Here is a 21,635-nt window from a genome sequence, read left to right on the forward strand (position 1 = left end):
CCCTTGTCTCTCACCTGGAAAGCTACCAAAATGCGATCACCAAGAAAAAAATCCTCCTACCTATCACAGGAGATCGCAAAGGCCGCCAACAGGCCAGCCCAACTATTTCGCACAGTTGATAGACAATGGCCTCAATTCACTAAGCTTATCTCCTGTCTTTAATAACTCTTCTAGAGTTGTTACCATGGTGATAAGGCATGCAGTATTCAGGAAACATTTTACCTCTGGCAAGCCTAAAGTTAACTCTTCTGTCTTTAAATTAACTCTCCAATCCTTAAAATAACTCCAGAGTTAAAGACAGGCTGTTAATTAACTGCGTGTGAAAATAACTACAGAGGAGGTAAATTAACTACAGAGGAGGTAAATTAACTACAGGAGAGGTAACTTAAGGAATGAAGAGGTAAGATAACTCTCTCACGTGTGGAGGTAAGTTTTCTCTTGCTTTATTATCTCTAGCATGATCTTAGTGAATTGAGGCCTATGTAACCCATCCTGTCTAAAGCCTACTATAACTCCCTCAAAGGAGCTATGCGAGAAATTTGCCTGCTACTTTGCTGACAAAGTATCCTCTATTCGGTCTCTCATTCAGTCCACAGCACCTAAGACTTATTCAACTCCTGGAAATAGTTGCAAAAACAACCTAAGGGCCCTTTTCCACTAGCAATCGCTAGCGTTCACGCTGAACGCTAGCGATTGCTGAATCGCAATTAGCGGCGATTCCCCGACGTTCGCGGCCGCGATTTTGCTATGCTATGCACTGCATAGCAAAATCGCGGCAAAAGTCGCTCCGCGGCGCGATCGCGATCAAGTAAAAAACGAATCGCGGTAGTGGAAATTACCTACCGCGATTCCTATGTTAAAAAGCAAACCGTAGCGATTGTAAAATCGCTAGCGGTTTGCGTTTTTGCGATTCAGCCAGCGCAAACGCGCTGGTGGAAAAGGGCCCTAACACCCTGGACTGACTTCAAAAGTATTAGTGAGGAAGAGATTTCAGACATCCTCCATTGCCTCCGCCAGACAACCTGCGACCTGGACCCTGGACCAACTAAACATATGCTGAAATGCCCTGACCTGCTTGGTCCAGCATTTTACAAAATAGTAAATTGCTCTCTGCAAGCAGGGAGGTTTCCTACCTCTCTGAAAGAAGGAATCATCAAGCCCCTTCTTAAAAAACCTTCCATGGATCCAGATGCTATGAGCAGCTACAGACCTGTCTCCAACCTCCCCTTCTTAGGTAAAGTTATTGAATAGGCTGTTTATCTGCAACTTGAGTTCAGGCTGTCAGTAAACAACATCCTGGACCCTCTACAGTCTGGCTTTAAGAAACACCACAGCTGTGAAACAGCCCTCATCCAAGTCTGCAACGACCTGTTCATGGCAAGGGACAGAGGGGAATGCTCCATCCTAATCCTGTTGGAACTCTCAGCGGCTTTTGATACAGTTGACCACGAAATCCTGCTTAACAGACTGCAGGAGTACTGTGGCATCAGTGGATCAGTCCTCCAGTGGTTCAGATCATTCCTGACTGACAGAACACAGAGAGTATCCCTAGGTCCTATAATGTCCAAACCTGCACCTCTACAATTCGGAGTGCCACAAGGATCAATCCTATCCCCTCTGCTGTTTGCAATCTACATGTTGCCACTCGGTACACTTAACCTACGTCATGGCCTGACGTACCACTGCTACGCCGATGACACACAGCTATACCTGTCCTTCAAACCTGGTGGAACAGACCCTACCCCAAAAATAAACTCTTGCTTAGCTGAGCTACAGGCATAGATGAATGATAACTGGTTGAAACTGAATGCTGACAAAACTGAGGTCCTGTTTGTCCAAAGCCAGCTCTCGCCAACAAAACAGCTCTATCCTAAAGCAACACCAATCAGGATTGGGAATTCAGACATAAACAGCTCCAACCTGGTGCGCAGCCTTGGCGTACTAATCGATGGGGAATTGAGTTTCAGAAACCAAATTTCATCTGTAGTTAAATCTTCCTACTTTCATCTGAAGAACATTGCAAAGATTAAACATCTGATTCCCCCAGAGGATCTTCCAACCCTAGTCCACGCCTTCATCACATCACGGCTGGACTACTGCAATGCCCTTAATGCTGGCCTCCCCAAAAAGGACCTGCGTCGCCGGCAATTAGTGCAGAATGCAGCTGCCAGATTGCTAACAAACCAGCCTCGCCACTGTCACATTACACCGATCCTTCGCTCACTGCACTGGCTACCAGTAGAATGGAGAATACTCTTCAAGATTGGACTGCTGACATTCAAATCCCTGCACAATCTGGGCCCTGGATACATGAAGGACCTGCTGAAGCTGCACCACACCTCTCACAACCTCAGATCAGCCAGTTCTATAAACTTGGTCACTCCCAGAGTGCACCTCAAAAAATCTGGAGATAGAGCCTTCTGTCATGCTGCCCCTACTCTTTGGAACTCCCTGCCACACCCAGTAAAGACAGCATCTGGAGCTATTCAAATCCAGACTGAAAAGCCACCTGTTTAGCCTGGCATTTCCAGACTTATAAAATTCTTCCTCTGTACCACGATGGTCGGAGCCATGCTTATGCGCTTTGTGTGCTACTGGAGAAAAGCGCTTTACAAATGTTATTTGTTGTTGTTGTTATGCATAGATAACAACTGAAGTTTCTTAACTCTTCCTGAACTGGAAACAATATGAGACTCATATCTGTGCTAATGTTCTATTTCTTAGCTGTACTACATATACAAATCATTATCTCAGAAGTTTATTTTCACTTCAGATTCCCTTTAAGTTGCATACATATGTAGGACTTGATCTCTCAAGCAACAGTTTGGGATGGATTCAAGTGCTTTACAGATGCATTGCTCTGCTATAGCAGAGCACTGAGTTTGCTGCTATGAAGAGGGAGGAGGGACAATGCATGGCGCACAACAGAGAGGCTTCTGGTGAGAGGGATAAAGAAAGTCATGGCCGAGTTTTATCTAACATGTACGCACCATTATATATTTATTGTCCAGCGCTGCTTAATATGTTGGCACTTTATAAATACAATAAATAATAATAATACACAGACTAAGGTAGTGTGAATGTAATATAAATGTATTTATACCGTGTACCATGCTCTTCACTTTAGAACCAAATCCACACCCAAGTTTTAAGAAATGTATTAATTTTGTATGTATTTCTATTCACAGGTCAGTCATTGCTGACGAATTCTACTCTTTATCATACCTGTACTATGGTGCGCTGGGTACATTTAGCACAATAATATTTGGAGCCATAGTCAGCCAGCTGACAGGTAACACTTATGAGAAATATATGTATTTGCCACTATGTGCTGTAAACTGATAACAAAGAGTGGTCACACCCTCTTGTATATAATCTTTATATTGCATCACTGTGCTTATTACAGTATAAAATTACATATTTTGTAATCATTCTAGTCAAAAATTTGCTTTAATTTCTAATGGTAAAATTGTTAAACTATTTTCAATGTTGCTGCAGTTTCTAAGTTTGAAGTGGTTACACATATGAACAAAGCCACATTTACACATTTTACCCCTCTAGACCAGTTTTGATGTTGCTACCCTTCTTTGTATGGCTCCCAGACCTCTTCCATATATAGCAACTAACTCTAGAATTTGCAGCAGTTCCCCTCCTATTTCATGTACAGCACTCTATTCCATAGGTATTATCCATGTCCAGTAGCCCCTTTTTATCATGCGCTGCTCCTCTTAGCTGCAGCTCCTGTCCAGAAATGAATTGCTGTAAGATGAAATAGGGCCCACGGCAAGGTACTAGCCTTCGCTTCTTCCTTTTTGGTAAGTTGAGGGGAAAGAGTGGTCAGAGAAAGTGGCAGCTGGGCCCTTTCATGCCCACTAGGCCCCAGACAGTTTCCTAGGTTGCCTTGTGGATGATTCTCTTTATTCCTGTCCATGTATTGCTCTCTGTTTCTAGTCCTCGTCTGCACTTGCAGCCTCCTTTTCCATGTGTACTACTCCCTTTTGCCATGTCTAGCCACCCCGTTGGGCAGCAGCCACGCTAGGCTCAGGCCTACAGTATGTGACTTTTGTAGAAATCTGCCCCACATATACAAATTTACCTGTCTTTATTATCCACACTTCCTGCAAATGATCCTGTAAAGGGCAACTGCCCTTATGGTAAATAGCACTGGTTTTCAGTAATATTTATATAATTTTTCATTTTTTCTTTTAATATTTTCAAGTTTTTAACTTGCTGTAGTAAGGTGACTTACTCAACCTTATTAATACGTTCTGCCCTGAGGCATATTATCATGACCTTGGAACGTACTAACATTTCTATTACAATAAAAAAAAATTGACCATGTAGTGGTCCAAAAATGGGGCTTTAGGGAACAGTGTATAACAAGTAATCAGTGCATTAGCCTGGCTGAAATCACAAGATATTATAAACAATGTAACATGTATTGTACTGTATATACTGAAGAATAAGACTGTCAATGATAACAATGTTTATAAATAAGAATGGTTGTACAGCTACCACATTAACTGTTCCTCAAGTACCCATTTAAGACAAAGATAAAGACATGAACAAGTGTCAACATTATAAATCCATAATGGGCTATTTAACACATTTTAAGTACAAAAATAAATCAATATAAACTGTGGTTGTTCTCTTCAGACTGGTGGTGATGACTTACGCATGTACAGGGTGAAATGTAGGCTGGATTCAATAACTGTTAGCAATCTGAAGATAGGCACAGATTTTGTGCATAGTAAAAATGTCATCACATCTGTCAGTGGATATAAGTGAGGTCAAAATCTATGTTGCTGATTATAGTAAAAGCGCCATGCAGTACCACTGGCACAGAAAACCTTACAAAGCTGGAAACACACCAGAAAAGTGGGAAACACATGAGAGAACATACCTCGCAAAACTGGAAGGCACTCTCAGGTGAACAGGAAATCTATGGGGGCATTTATAAGCTGGGACACAAAATTGGGTGCATTGGAAAGCTGAGGCACATTGTGAAGGATAGTAGGGAGCTGGAACACATTAAGGGATACTTTAGGGGACATTGAGGTGCACTACTTGGCTTTAAAAAATTGGCACTGTGGTTGGCCTTAGGAAGTAGGTTTGTACCCACGAAACGCGTAGCCTGTGCAAATAGAAAATACTTTTAGTCAGCTTCACTTGTATCATTGGAGAGGTAAGCTACCTCCGCTTTTTTGTTTTTATTTTGCATGTAACAAAGTTTTACTGCTCTTGGGCACCTCTGTACCCCTGTTGTACATTAAGGGATACTGGAAAGCTGGGGAATCATTTTAGGAGTTTTAAAAGCTGAAGAAATAGTTATATGTAATGTAGTACTGTATGCTATAGTAAAAGATGCATGGCACAGTTTAATGAGTGACCACTAGGTGCTGCTCAGAGGCAAACACCGGTATATATATATATATACTGTATATATATATATATATATATATATATATATATATATATATACAGTGTATGTATATATATATATATATATATATATATATATATATATATATATATATATACAGTATATATATATATATATATATATATATATATATATATATATATATATATATATATATATATATGTAGTTGAGGAGATGGTCACATGAGCTGTTCCAAGTGATGTTAAATATGTTGGCTTGAATAACACCTGGTCATGGAGCGGTAAGTGGGCAACATTGATAGGAAATGGGAAATTTGCGTGCTTGAGGTCCAGTCGGAAATTGGGCCTTCCTCTCACTTCAGGTGTTTTTTAAATAGAAAATCTGACAATAAATAAATGGTATATAGCTAGGCACAAGCTTATGCTACCTTAAATGGAAAATCTGACAATAAATACATTGTATGGTGGATATCGGATAAGATCATTTTCATCCAATGACCTTAGCATGAATCTACCTACATACACAAAAACATACGTCTTCCACTATTACAGAATGTTTAAATCGTTTTATTTTTGGTGCAGGTCCTACCAAAAAAGAGACATTAGCACCTGGTATGCTGTGGTGGGACTTAGTAGGAAAAGCAAGTTCAAAATTTCCAGAGATGAATGCAGAGTCTCAGAAGGTAAGTGATCAATGCACTCACAGCACTTCTTTCCTGTGCTATGCAAAGCTCTTCCATATTACTTAAAATTAACAAGTACGATAAATATTTAAAACAATCATAATATGTGGATCTAGATTATTATTATTTATTAATATAACACTAACATCTTCCATAGCACTGTACTTTGTGCAAAACAAATAGCGGGGAGTATAGATACATGAGTTTCAAAACACTGTATTTGTAATGCTGGATGTGCTGATTGTACAGACATTGTTGATGAGTGGTTTGAGACATCACCACTATTGGTACATGTTGTTCATATGATAAATTACATCACAATAAGAAACACTAGGAGGAGGTCCCTGCCCCTGTGAGATTACAGTCTAGATAGTAAGCCCTATTTCTGGCTGATTTTGCCTTTTGTACCATTTTACAGTTGTATGACATTCTTACCTCTTGTAGCTTTTTTTTTTTAATGATCAAAATGCAATTTAGTGCTGCTGTAGAAAACATGGCAAACACAAACACAATGTGCAATAAACTATGTACACAGAAATACAGTATAAGTGGAAAACCTTCAGCACAGGGCTCGATAGAAACTTAAAAGTTAGTGGCAAGGTGAGGGAAGTGAGGCTAGAACCATCATTTTGGAACCCCATGCCAAGCCAAGATGTGTAGGGGATAAAAAAAAAAACATACTTTACAGTCTTTTACTCTGAGTAACATCTCTCCCTGGGCACTTCCTTTCTGCCTAAATACAATTGTTGGTGGCCTCCAGTCCTGCATGTTCTGGTAATGCAGTATCAAAACCACAGGAGACCAAAGTGTATAAACATTCTGCAGTCACGTGTCATTGGAGAAGTACATGAGCATTTCAGCTTGCTTACAGCTGCATTTTTTGCAAATCCAAAGAGAGGGGCCAGAGGCATAGATATGGGTGGGCAAGTGGGGACAAATGTCCCTGGGCGCAGCACTGTAAGGGCGCTAAGCACGGCTGCTGCAAGCCAACATGCATGAGAGGCGGCTCGCTGACTTCCCAAAGTGCCCCTGATTCTCTCCCTCCCTGTGCAGAAACGTTAACAGGAGCAGAAAAAGTGGGGCACATCTGGACATCTAAAAGGAGGCATATTTGGCTATCGGGGGGTTGAATTTAGCTTTTTAAAGGGGTGACATATCTGGATATCTAAACGGAGGAAGTGGGGAACATCTGGCTATCTATAAGGGGAAAGAGGGCATATCTGGCAATCTAAGCAACATGACTCCACCCATGACAACAATGACAATCTGTGTGGCCACACCCATTTTGTCCAAGGCTGAATGTAGGGGGTGCAAAAACTGTCTTTGCCCCCGGACGCTCAAAACCCTAGTGTAACGAAAAATCCGCAATGCCGGATGGATTGCGGAAATATGGTCGCATCAAATCCGGCAAGTGGACTTTCCAACGCGGGATGCGGAAATTCGTCCGCATCCGCTGCGCAAACCCGTCCGAGCACTCTGCTCCAAACTCACCAGCATGCTGCTCACCAGGGCTCTGCCATCTTGCCTCTAGGGGGCGGGCGCGCACGACAGACACGCCTTTATACTCTTAGAAAGCGTGTCAGCTGACCTGGAGGTCAGCTGACATTTTAGCCTGCTCTGATTGGTTGCTGCCTGGGGTGGAGACTTCTCTCCCAGGCAGTATATAAGGAAGTGCTTTTCAGTCACACTTCGTCTGTGTTTGCGATACCCTGTGTCAGCACTCAGACCTAGTCAGCCTTGTCTCTGATATTGTGTTATATATTGGTTTATCGCCAATATATACACATATTATACTGTCTATCGTGTATGATTCTGTGCCTGTCTTGACTACTCTTCTGCTTCCTGATTCTGTACTTCGCCAGCCCGTACCGTTATCGACTATTGGCTTGGTTTCCGACTATTCTCTTGTCTCACGTCTTGTCTGTACTGCTGCCGCCTGATCTGTTGCCGAACCTCATTTTGTCTGACCTTTCTCCCTTCGGTGGAACGTCTCCCACTGTAGGGTTCTATCAGAGGCTTGCCTCTTTGAGACGACCGCCACTAGCAAACCCTTGCTGCTAGAGGCCGAGACTCCTCCACTCCGTCCTTTGGAGGGTCTCACACAGGGTTCCCATTCAGAGGTAACCACACCTCTGAGGAATTACGGTGTGGTGGATATTTCCACAGACTTGAATTTACACTGTATATTATTATTGTTGTCTGCTGTTCCAGCTTGCTGGAGGTTGTATCTCTGTGCCCTATAGAGATACTCTATTGTACAAAGCACCCTCTTGCATACGATTGTATCGTGTCACACTATACTTGCATTATTGGTGATTCTGCAGATCACCATATAATCAGGTATAGTATCTGTATTATTGGTGATACTGCAGATCACCAATAATCAGAATAGCGGTGCTTGCTGACACCAATCGTTACACCTAGCTATGCCTCTGAGAGGGGCTACAACAGGCCTGCATGGAAGTCAAGTGGGAAAGCAGCTGAATACATGGGGATTGTATGGGGGGGTGAAAGAGGGTGGAGATGGGGGAGCTTTGCCACCAGGTCCGGGTCATACCAACAAGGTATACTTGCAGGCGGTCATAGTAATAGACTGGATGGGGAGAAGGAGATATGCAGCTAAACAAGTAGTATAATGTGTTTTGTGGTGTATTTTTACACATACCCATGCTGGGTGGGAAAAATATCTCTGTAAATGACAATTTTCTGATTTTTTTTACACACAATTGTCCATTTACAGAGAGATTTCTCCCACCCAGCATGGGTATGTGTAAAAATACACCCCAAAACACATTATACTACTTCTCCTGAGTACGGCGATACCACATGTGTGACACTTTTTTTGCAGCCTAGGTGTGCTAAGAGGCCCAACGTCCTATTCACAGGTCATTTTGAGGCATTTGTTTTCTAGACTACTCCTCACGGTTTAGGGCCCCTAAAATGCCAGGGCAGTATAGGAACCCCACAAGTGACCCCATTTTAGAAAGAAGACACCCCAAGGTATTCCGTTAGGAGTATGGTGAGTTCATAGAAGATTTAATTTTTTGTCACAAGTAAGCGGAAATTGATTTTAATTGTTTTTTTTTTAACAAAGTGGTATTTTCCGCTAACTTTTGACAAAAAATAAAATCTTCTATGAACTCACCATACTCCTAACGGAATACCTTTGGGTGTCTTCTTTCTAAAATGGGTCATTTGTGGGGTTCCTATACTGACCTGGCATTTTAGGGGCCCTAAACCGTGAGGAGTAGTCTTGAAACCAAATGTCGCAAAATGACCTGTGAAATCCTAAAGGTACTCATTGGACTTTGGGCTCCTTAGCGCACTTAGGGTGCAAAAAAGTGCCACACATGTGGTACCGCTGTACTCAGGAGAAGTAGTATAATGTGTTTTGGGGTGTATTTTTACACATACCCATGCTGGGTGGGAGAAATATCTCTGTAAATGACAATTTTTTGATTTTTTTTTACACACAATTGTCCTTTTTTTCAGAGAGATTTCTCCCACCCAGCATGGGTATGTGTAAAAATACACTCCAAAACACATTATACTACTTCTCCTGAGTACGGCGATATGACATGTGTGACACTTTTTTGCAGCCTAGGTGCGCTAAGGGGCCCAACATCCTATTCACAGGTCATTTTGAGACATTTGTTTTCTAGACTACTCCTCACGGTTTAGGGCCCCTAAAATGCCAGGGCAGTATAGGAACCCCACAAGTGACCCCATTTTAGAAAGAAGACACCCCAAGGTATTCCGTTAGGTGTATGGTGAGTTCATAGAAGATTTTATTTTTTGTCACAAGTTAGCGAAAAATGACACTTTGTGAAAAAACTATAAAAATCAATTTCCGTTAACTTTTGACAAAAAATAAAATCTTCTATGAACTCGTCATACATCTAACAGAATACCTTGGGGTGTCTTTTTTCTTAAAAGGGGTCACTTGTGGGGTTCCTATACTGCCCTGGCATTTTACGGGCCCAAAACCGTGAGTAGTCTGGAAACCAAATGTCTCAAAATGACTGTTCAGGGGTATAAGCATGTGCAAATTTTGATGACAGGTGGTCTATGAGGGGGCGAATTTTGTGGAACCGGTCATAAGCAGGGTGGCCTTTTAGATGACAGGTTGTATTGGGCCTGATCTGATGGATAGGAGTGCTAGGGGGGTGACAGGAGGTGATTGATGGGTGTCTCAGGGGGTGGTTAGAGGGGAAAATAGATGCAATCAATGCACTGATCGGAAGGGGGTCTGAGGGTTTGGCCGAGTGATCAGGAGCCCACACGGGGCAAATTAGGGCCTGATCTGATGGGTAAGTGTGCTAGGGGGTGACAGGTGGTGACAGGAGGTGATTGATGGGTGTCTCAAGGTGTGATTAGTGGGGGGAATAGATGCAAGCAATGCACTGGCGAGGTGATCAGGGCTGGGGTCTGAGGGTTTGGGCGGGTGATTGGGTGCCCTAGGGGCACATAGGGGTCTAATCTGATGGGTAGCAGTGACAGGTGGTGACAGGGGGTGATTGATGGGTAATTAGTGGGTGTTTAGAGGAGAGAACAGATGCAATGCACTTGGGAGGTGATCTGACATCGGATCTGCGGGCGATCTATTGGTGTGGGTGGGTGATCAGATTGCCCACAATGGGCAGGTTAGGGGCTGATTGATGGGTGGCAGTGACTGGGGGTGATTGATGGGTGGCAGTGACAGGGGGTGATTGATGGGTGATTGACAGGTGATCAGTGGGTTATTACAGGGAAGAACAGATGTAAATAATGCACTGGCGAATTGATAAGGGGGGGTCTGAGGGCAATCTGAGCGTGTGCGCGGGTGATTGGGTGCCCGCAAGGGGCAGATTAGGGTCTGATCTGATAGGTAACAGTGACAAGTGGTGATAGGGGGTGATAGGGGGTGATTGATGGGTAATTGATGGGTAATTAGTGGGTGTTTAGAGAAGAGAAGAGATGTAAACAATACACTTGGGAGGTGATTTGACGGTGGGTTTACGGGCGATCTAGTGGTGTGGGTGGGTAATCAGATTGCCCGCAAGGGCAGGTTAGGGGCTGATTGATGGGTGGCAGTGACAGGGGGTGATTGATGGGTGGCAGTGACAGGGGGTGATTGATGGGTGATTGACAGGTGATCAGTGGGTTATTACAGGGAAGAGCAGATGTAATTAATGCACTGGCGAATTGATAAGGGGGGGGGTCTGAGGGCAATCTGAGCGTGTGGGCGGGTGATTGGGTGCCCGCAAGGGGTAGATTAGGGTCTGATCTGATAGGTAACAGTGACAGGTGGTGATAGGGGGTGACTGATGGGTAATTAGTGGGTGTTTAGAGAAGAGAAGAGATGTAAACAATACACTTGGGAGGTGATTTGACGGCGGGTTTGCGGGCGATCTAATGGTGTGGGTGGGTGATCAGATTGCCCGCAAGGTGCAGGTTAGGGGCTGATTGATGGGTGGCAGTGACAGGGGGTGATTAATGGGTGATTGACGGGTGATTGGCAGGTGATTGACAGGTGATCAGGGGGGATAGATGCATACAGTACACAGGGGGGGGGGTCTGGGGAGAATCTGAGGGGCGGGGGTGATCAGGAGTCCCCAGAGGGCAGTTTAGGGATTTTTTAAAAAAATAGCGTTGACAGATAGTGACAGGGAGTGATTGATGGGTTATTAGGGGGTGATTGGGTGCAAACAGTGGTCTGGGGGGTGGGCAGGGGGGGTCTGAGGGGTGCTGTGGGCGATCAGGGGTCGGGGGGGGGGCAGATCAGTGTGTTTAGGTGCAGACTAGGGTGGTTGCAGCCTGCCCTGGTGGTCCCTCGGACACTGGGACCATCAGGGCAGGAGGCAGCCTGTATAATACACTTTGTATACATTACAAAGTGTATTATACACTTTGTAGTGGCGATTGCGGGGTTAACAACCCGCCGGCGCTTCCGAACGGCCGGCGGGTTGTCGTCGTGGGCGGGCTGAGCCAGTTGCCGGGGGAAGCATGCGTCATCAATGACGCGATTGCTCCCCCGGCATGCTGAAAGGACGCAACGCCCTTGGGCGTATTGCGGTCCTTTCGGCGTCCACTTTGCTGCCGCCCATCGGCTGTGGGCGGTCGGCAAGTGGTTAAAGGGAACCCGAGGTGGGAGACAAATGGAAGATGACATATTTATTTCCTTGTAAACAATGCCAGTTGCCTGGCAGCCCTGCTGATCTTCTGGCATAAGTCTGAGTCAAAACCCTGGAACAAGCATATGGCTAATACAGTAAAGCCTAAAGGTGGCCACACACAATACAATTTTTTAAATATCTGTTCAATTTAAGGATTGCAATCAATTTTTCTGACTAATTGTAACATTTCAAAAATATGACCAATGTACCACATACCTATGTTCAATTTTTTACTTAATTATAAAATGATTGGAAACTCAGAGAAAATTGCTAGGGTGTGTATATTAACCACTTGAGGACCCACCCTTTACCCCCCCTTTAGGACCAGCGCTGTGTTGAGTGATCTGTGCTGGGTGGGCTCTGCAGCCCCCAGCACAGATCATGTAGCAGGCAGAGAGATCAGATCACCCCCCTTTTTTCCCCACTAGGGGGATGATGTGCTGGGGGGGGTCCGATCTCTCCTGCCTGCATGTGGCTGGCGGGGGGGGCACCTCAAAGCCCCCCTCCGCGGCGAAATTCCCCCCTCCCTCTCCTACCTGCTCCCCCCCCCGGAGATCAGGGCTGCACAGGACGCTATCCGTCCTGTGCAGCCAGTGACAGAACGTCCCCTGTCACATGGCGGCGATCCCCGGCCGCTGATTGGCCGGGGATCGCCGATCTGCCTTACGGCGCTGCTGCGCAGCAGCGCCGTACAATGTAAACAAAGCAGATTATTTCCGCTTGTGTTTACATTTAGCCTGCGAGCCGCCATCGGCGGCCCGCAGGCTATTCACGGAGCCCCCCGCCGTGAATTGACAGGAAGCGCGAGCGGCTGCTTCCTGATTAATCAGCCTGCAGCTGGCGACGCAATACTGCGTCGCTGGTCCTGCAGCTGCCACTTTGCCGACGCGCGGTATGAGTGCGCGGTCGGCAAGTGGTTAATAAATTAACAATCCAACACACACCACACAATCTTTAATAGAAATTGAAGAGAAATATCTGGCATTCCGGATCGATTTAAATCGAAAAAAATGGGAAATCCGATCGGATTTTTCAGTTGAATGAAAAAAAAAGCTTTCGAGTTTTTCGAGAGATACGATCGTTTTTATCGAATTACTGTAAAATCGGATCATTTTATTGTATTGTGTGTGGTCACCTTAAGTCAGCTGAGTCAGAGTACCTGATTTGCATTTGCTTGTTCAGGGTCTACGGCTAAAAGTATTAGGGCCTGAGCTCACTATCGCAGTTGTTTGTGCTTTTCAGTTACATATCAATGCTACAGATGTTGAAAAGCGCACAGAAGCAGACACAACTGCATTAGTGGGCTCAGGCCCTTAGAGACACAGGATCAGGAGGACTGTCAGGCGACTGGTATTGCTTAAAAGGAAAGTAATATTGCAGCTTCCATATCACTCCCACCTCGGGATCCCTTTAAGCTATTTCCACAAACCTGTGTTCAGTTTAGATTAACACAGTGAGTGACCTAGATTTCAGCTCTTCAAATTAGGCAGGGCCTCTCGTATTTACATTAACCCAATTCAGTGAAACTTCTGATTATAATTTCACCTTCAAATGAACTGACAACCCCAGAAATCCACATAAATTTGCCAAATACATATGTGTATGTGTAAATGAGCAATCAGCCATAGCAGCTGTTATGGGGCCTTGGAGCAGAGGGGGGCCCAGGTGGTACTTGATGTTCTCACTATTAACTCTCTTGTGTTCCTCCTCCTTCTCGCTTTGTCTCAGTGCCATGGACTATATGCAGTGAAGATAGCATGATCATGTAAATTGCCTAATTAATGCATATTGATTGGGGGAATCGTTGCTGCCAGACTACATCTATTTTTAGGGAACCACTGCCATATTATCTGTATTTTTATGTGGATTTTTGGTGAAATGCTGTAAGATTACATGTATTTTGGGGGAAGGGGGGGGGGGGGGGAAACACTATGGCAGAGCTCAAACCTCCCCGGCAGACCTTTTACAGCACTACTAAAATCATGTATATTTGGCCCCACCCATGACCACGCCCACATTCTGTTGCGTGACCACTCCCATTTTTCGGAGCGCCACAGGGGATTTTGTCAGTAAAAACAATCTTTTGTCAGTAAAGTTTTAGGTATTTGTCAGTAAAAAATAACGTGAAAGGTTGGCAACACTGGCTACACCGCTGTGAGTAACCATAATCTCTTGTACACATCTGTGCATCTGAGTTCTCATTATCTAGTCTAGTTTATTTAGGGATAGCATAAACTATATTAGGCTGCATATTCTCTTGAGAGTTAAAGTGGACATTCAAAGCTGAATTACCTGCAAACGTCCCATAACTTATATACACTGCTTTTTATAATTATCCCTCCATGATCTCAAGCAGATCGCCTTTAGCAGAGGAAGCTTAGGATTTAAGTGATCTTGGGCCCCCTTCAAGCTCTACATTAGTGCAGACACTGGGAGATGGCACCAGAAAGTGATAAACCTGCACAGTCATTACCCCAAAGTGCTGACTCTAGTGAGATCTGCTCCAGCGAGAGAGAGATTCAGTTGCAGTAGTTAGCAGCCAATAAAGATTTATTTTTCACTTCAACGCCTAGAGGCTGCCATTTTTATTTCCTTTTAAACAACGCAAATTGCCTGGTTGTCCTGCTGATCCTATGCCTCTAATACTTTTAGCCGTAGACCCTGAACAAGCATGTGTATATATGTACGTACGTACGTGTATATATATATATATATATATATATATATATATATATATATACACGTACGTACGTACGTACGTACGTACACACACACACACACACACATATATATATGTTATAATTTTTTACTTTTTTTAGTTACAGGTTTGCTTTAAGTTTGACTGTATGCTTGTTTCAGGTGTGTGATTCAGACGCTACTAATACATGAAACATTAGCAGGATGCCAGGCCACTGGTATTTTTTAAATGTAAATAAATATGGCAGCCATATTCATATTCTTCTCACTTCAAGTGTCATTTAAAGAGGACTCTTCAAACCTTAAAGAGATCTGAGCATTACATTTAAAATCTCTTTAAATGAACCTCCCCATGAGGGAACTGTGTTAATTAAGTGGCCTTTAGTGGTGGAACAGGCATTTACTTAGGCGGGCTGCTCTTTAGCCCGCCATGTCCATGTGGAATCCTCCTTCTTCACGGTCCTTTGACAAAAAATCTGCAAAATACTCCAAATAATTTTGACAGTACTTTTTCACTTACTCTTTAGTACTTTTTCAATAATTGAGAGCTGAAATTGTATTTTAAACAGAAGATGAAAAATTATATCTTTGGAAAAAACTAGTAGAAAAAGTGAATTGAATAAGAGTCATTGTGTATGATTAAAATCCTGGAGTATACAGTAGATTTCTTCTCTCTAGGTAAAGCAAACCTGTGAAAACATGATATAAGCTTCCATTGTATGTTCCCTCCATATTTGACTGCGGTGTAATAATCACCAAACATCCTAATAAAAGCTGATTCTTCACCAAAATTTACATTGGTGCACTGGGGTGAGATATTAAAATCAATCCTACCTAATAAAAGCTGACTGTCGCTGCGTCCAGCAGTTTTGTCCCTGTGTCCCAGGATTTTTGTTACTGCGCATGTGCGCAGTAACTGACAGCTGGGACCAGGGAGCTAGACGGGCGAGCGAGGTGGGCGGGTGCGGGCGAGCGAGGTGGGCGGCCAGGCGCGCGCTCGGCGTGCGTCGGTTGCGTGTGCAGCGTGCATGCGCATGCGCACTGGCGGCGGCGGCCGTAGACCTAGAGCCAGTTTTTAAACGGGCTGGGTCTACTAGTTTAATAATATTTTACGCTACCCCAGACACTACTCATGCATGAAAAATCAGCAGGACTGCCAGGCAACTAGTATTGTTTAACCACTTGAGGACCTAGGGCTTTCTACCCCTTAAGGACCGGCCATTTTTTTTCCATTCAGACCACTGCAGCTTTCACGGTTTATTGCTCGCTCATACAACCTACCACCTAAATGAATTTTGGCTCCTTTTCTTGTCACTAATAAAGCTTTCTTTTGGTGCTATTTGATTGCTCCTGCGACTTTTACTTTTTATTATATTCATCAAAAAAGACATGAATTTTGGCAAAAAAATGATTTTTTTAACTTTCTGTGCTGACATTTTTCAAATAAAGTAAAATTTCTGTATACATGCAGCGCGAAAAAATGTGGACAAACATGTTTTTGATAAAAAAAACCCATTCAGTGTATATTTATTGGTTTGGGTAAAGGTTATAGCGTTTACAAACTATGGTGCAAAAAGTGAATTTTCTCATTTTCAAGCATCTATGACTTTTCTGACCCCCTGTCATGTTTCATGAGGGGCTAGAATTCCAGGATAGTATAAATACCCCCCAAATTACCCCATTTTGGAAAGAAGACATCCCAAAGTATTCACTGAGAGGCATAGTGAGTTCATAGAAGATATTATTTTTTGTCACAAGTAAGTGGAAAATGACACTTTGTGAGAAAAAAAAAAAAAAAAGTTTCCATTTCTTCTAACTTGCGACAAAAAAAAATGAAATCTGCCACGGACTCACCATGCCCCTCTCTGAATACCTTGAAGGGTCTACTTTCCAAAATGGGGTCATTTGTGGGGTGTGTTTACTGTCCTGACATTTTGGGGGGTGCTAAATTGTAAGCACCCCTGTAAAGCCTAAAGGTGCTCATTGGACTTTGGACCCCTTAGCGCAGTTAGGCTGCAAAAAAGTGCCACACATGTGGTATTGCCGTACTCAGGAGAAGTAGTATAATGTGTTTTGGGGTGTATTTTTACACATACCCATGCTGGGTGGGAGAAATATCTCTGTAAATGACAATTTGTTAATTTTTTTTACACACAATTGTCTATTTACAGAGATCTTTCTCCCACTCAGCATGGGTATGTGTAAAAATACACCACAAAACACATTAAACTACTTCTCCTGAGTACGGCGATACCACGTGTGGCACTTTTTTGCACCCTAACTGCGCTAAAGGGCCCAAAGTCCAATGAGTACCTTTAGGATTTCACAGGTCATTTTGAGAAATTTCGTTTCAAGGCTACTCCTCACGGTTTAGGGCCCCTAAAATGCCAGGGCAGTATAGGAACCCCACAAATGACCCCATTTTAGAAAGAAGACACCCCAAGGTATTCCGTTAGGAGTATGGTGAGTTCATAGAAGATTTTATTTTTTGTTAAAAGTTAGCGGAAAATGACACTTTGTGAAAAAACACAATTAAAATCAATTTCCGCTAACTTGTGACAAAAAATAAAATCTTCTATGAACTCGCCATACTACTAACGGAATACCTTGGGGTGTCTTCTTTCTAAAATGGGGTCATTTGTGGGGTTCCTATACTGCCCTGGCATTTTAGGGGCCCTAAACCGTGAGGAGTAGTCTTGAAACGAAATTTCTCAAAACGACCTGTGAAATCCTAAAGGTACTCATTGGACTTTGGGCCCTTTAGCGCAGTTAGGGTGCAAAAAAGTGCCACGCATGTGGTATCGCCATACTCGGGAGAAGTAGTACAATGTGTTTTGGGGTGTATTTTTACACATACCCATGCTGGGGGGGAGAAATACCTCTGTAAATGGACAATTGTGTGTAAAAAAATCAAAAGATTGTCATTTACAGAAGTATTTCTCCCACCCAGCATGGGTATGTGTAAAAATACACCCCAAAACACATTATACTACTTCTCCCGAGTACGGCGATACCACATGTGAGGCACTTTTTTGCACCCTAACTGCACTAAGGGGCCCAAAGTCCAATGAGTACCTTTAGGATTTCACAGGTCATTTTTGTTTCAAGACTACTCCTCACGGTTTAGGGCCCCTAAAATGCCAGGGCAGTATAGGAACCCCACTAATGACCCCATTTTAGAAAGAAGACACCCCAAGGTATTCCGTTAGGAGTATGGTGAGTTCATAGAAGTTTTTATTTTTTTGTCACAAGTTAGCGGAAATTGATTTTAATTGTTTTTTTTCACAAAGTGTCATTTTCCGCTAACTTGTGACAAAAAATAAAATCTTCTATGAACTCACCATACTACTAACGGAATACCTTGGGGTGTCTTCTTTCTAGAATGGGGTCATTTGTGGGGTTCCTATACTGCCCTGGCATTTTAGGGGCCCTAAACCGTGAGGAGTAGTCTTGAAACCAAATGTCGCAAAATGACCTGTGAAATCCTAAAGGTACTCATTGGACTTTGGGCCCCTTAGCGTACTTAGGGTGTAAAAAAGTGCCACACATGTGGTACCGCCGTACTCAGGAGAAGTAGTATAATGCGTTTTGGGGTGTATTTTTACACATACCCATGCTAAGTGGGTTGTTGTCTACTGCCTTTTAACCCATGTGACCAATAAAGAGCCTATTTATATTGTGACGGTGCCTGCTCAAGTGGATTTCTGAAGTTTACAGTTCCGGTGGTGTGGAGAGCTGAGAGCTGGGGCACGTCCTTGAATCTTCTAATTGATGGGTGCTGCTCTAACAACCTGCATTGTCTGTCCATGCTAAGTGGGAGAAATATCTCTGTAAATGACAATTGTTTGATTTTTTTACACACAATTGTCCATTTACATAGAAATTTCTCCCACCCAGCATGGGTATGTGTAAAAATACACCCCACAACACATTATACTACTTTTCCTGAGTACGGCGGTACCACATGTGTGACACTTTTTTGCAGCCTAGGTGCGCTAAGGGGCCCAACGTCCTATTCACAGGTCATTTTGAGGCATTTGTTTTCTAGACTACTACTCGCGGTTTAGGGCCCCTAAAATGCCAGGGCAGTATAGGAACCCCACAAGTGACCCCATTTTAGAAAGAAGACACCCCAAGGTATTCCGTTAGGTGTATGGCGAGTTCATAGAAGATTTTATTTTTTGTCACAAGTTAGTGAAAAATGACACTTTGTGAAAAAAACCCAATAAAAATCAATTTCCGCTAACTTTTGACAAAAAATAAAATCTTCTATGAACTCCTCATACACCTAACAGAATACCTTGGCGTGTCTTTTTTTCTAAAATGGGGTCACTTGTGGTTTTCCTATACCGCCCTGGCATTTTACAGGCCCAAAACCGTGAGTAGTCTGGAAACCAAATGTCTCAAAATGAATGTTCAGGGGTATAAGCATCTGCAAATTTTGATGACAGGTGGTCTATGAGGGGGCAAATTTTGTGGAACCGGTCATAAGCAGGGTGGCCTTTTAGATGACAGGTTGTATTGGGCCTGATCTGATGGATAGGAGTGCTAGGGGGGTGACAGGAGGTGATTGATGGGTGTCTCAGGGGGTTGTTAAAGGGGAAAATAGATGCAATCAATGCACTGGGGAGGTGATCGGAAGGGGGTCTGAGGGGGATCTGAGGGTTTGGCCGAGTGATCAGGAGCCCACACGGGGCAAATTGGGGCCTGATCTGATGGGTAGGTGTGCTAGGGGGTGACAGGAGGTGATTGATGGGTGTCTCAAGGTGTGATTAGAGGGGGGAATAGATGCAAGCAATGCACTGGCGAGGTGATCAGGGCTGGGGTCTGAGGGCATTCTGAGGGTGTGGGCGGGTGATTGAGTGCCCTAGGGGCAGATAGGGGTCTAATCTGATAGGTAGCAGTGACAGGGGGTGATTGATGGGTAATTAGTGGGTGTTTAGGGTAGAGAAGAGATGTAAACACTGCACTTGGGAGGTGATCGGACGTCGGATCTGCGGGCGATCTATTGGTGTGGGTGGGTGCTCAGATTGCCCGCAAGGGGCAGGTTAGGGGCTGATTGATGGGTGGCAGTGACAGCGGGTGATTGATGGGTGGCAGTGACAGGGGGTGATTGATGGGTGGCAGTGACAGGGGGTGATTGATGGGTGATTGATAGGTGATTGACAGGTAATCAGTGGGTTATTACAGGGGAGAACAGATGTAAATATTGCACTGGCGAATTGATAAGGGGGGGTCTGAGGGCAATCTGAGCGTGTAGGCGGGGCGATTGGGTGCCCGCAAGGGGCAGATTAGGGTCTGATCTGATGGGTAACAGTGACAGGTGGTGATGGGGGGTGATTGATGGGTGATTGATGGGTAATTATCGGGTGTTTAGAGGAGAGAATAGATGGAAACACTGCGCTTGGGTGGTGATCTGATGTCGGATCTGCGGGCGATCTATTGGTGTGGGTGGGTGATCAGTTTGCCTGCAAGGGGCAGGTTAGGGGCTGATTGTTAGGTGGCAGTGACAGGGGGTGATTGATGGGTGATTGGCAGGTGATTGACAGGTGATCAGTGGGTTATTACAGGGAAGGACAGATGTAATTAATGCACTGGCGAATTGATGGGGGGGGGGGGGTCTGAGGGCAATCTGAACGTGTGGGCGGGTGATTGGGTGCCCGCAAGGGGCAGATTAGGGTCTGATCTGATAGGTAACAGTGACAGGTGGTGATAGGGGGTGATTGATGGGTAATTAGTGGGTGTTTAGAGGAGAGAATAGATGGAAACACTGCGCTTGGGTGGTGATCTGATGTCGGATCTGCGGGCGATCTATTGGTGTGGGTGGGTGATCAGTTTGCCCGCAAGGGGCAGGTTAGGGGCTGATTGTTGGGTGGCAGTGACAGGGGGTGATTGATGGGTGATAGGTGATTGGCAGGTGATTGACAGGTGATCAGTGGGTTATTACAGGGAAGAACAGATGTAATTAATGCACTGGTGAATTGATAAGGGGGGGTCAGAGGGCAATCTGAGCGTGTGGGCGGGTGATTGGGTGCCCGCAAGGGGCAGATTAGGGTCTGATCTGATAGGTAAAAGCGACAGGTGGTGATAGGTGGTGATTGATGGGTGATTGATGGGTAATTAGTGGGTGTTTAGAGGAGAGAATAGATGTAAACAATGGATTTGGGAGGTGATCTGATGTCGGATCTGCGGGCGATCTATTGGTGTGGGGGGGTGATCAGATTGCCCGCAAGGGGCAGGTTAGGGGCTGATTGATGGGTGGCAGTGACAGGGGGTGATTGACGGGTGATTGACGGGTGATTGACGGGTGATTGACAGGTGATGGACAGGTGATTGACAGGTGATCAGGGGGGATAGATGCATACAGTACATGGGGGGGGGGGGGGGGTCTGGGGGGGGGGTCTGGGGAGAATCTGAGGGGTGGGGGGGTGATCAGGAGGGAGCGGGGTGCAGGGGGGGGGGGATAAAAAAAAATAGCGTTGACAGATAGTGACAGGGAGTGATTGATGGGTGATTAGGGGGGTGATTGGGTGCAAACAGGGGTCTGGGGGGTGGGCAGGGGGGGGGTCTGATGGGTGCTGTGGGCGATCTGGGGCAGGGGGGGGGGGGAAATCAGTGTGCTTGGTGCAGACTAGGGTGGCTGCAGCCTGCCCTGGTGGTCCCTCGGACATTGGGACCACCAGGGCAGGAGGCAGC

General features: G+C 44.6%; 1 protein-coding gene across 2 annotated transcripts in view; it reads left to right on the forward strand.

Annotated features, from left to right (window-relative positions):
• SLC5A5 (solute carrier family 5 member 5) overlaps positions 1-21,635 on the forward strand; it is a 305,199-nt gene that overhangs the window by 263,837 nt on the left and 19,727 nt on the right. For both annotated transcript variants that reach the window (XM_068234114.1, XM_068234113.1), the window contains exons 14-15: positions 3,189-3,292; positions 5,987-6,087. In XM_068234114.1, the coding sequence (XP_068090215.1) occupies positions 3,189-3,292; positions 5,987-6,087 (205 nt within the window). The remainder of the gene's footprint in view (positions 1-3,188; positions 3,293-5,986; positions 6,088-21,635) is intronic.

This window comes from Hyperolius riggenbachi, chromosome 1 (assembly GCF_040937935.1).
Source record: "Hyperolius riggenbachi isolate aHypRig1 chromosome 1, aHypRig1.pri, whole genome shotgun sequence".
Taxonomy (NCBI): domain Eukaryota; kingdom Metazoa; phylum Chordata; class Amphibia; order Anura; family Hyperoliidae; genus Hyperolius; species Hyperolius riggenbachi.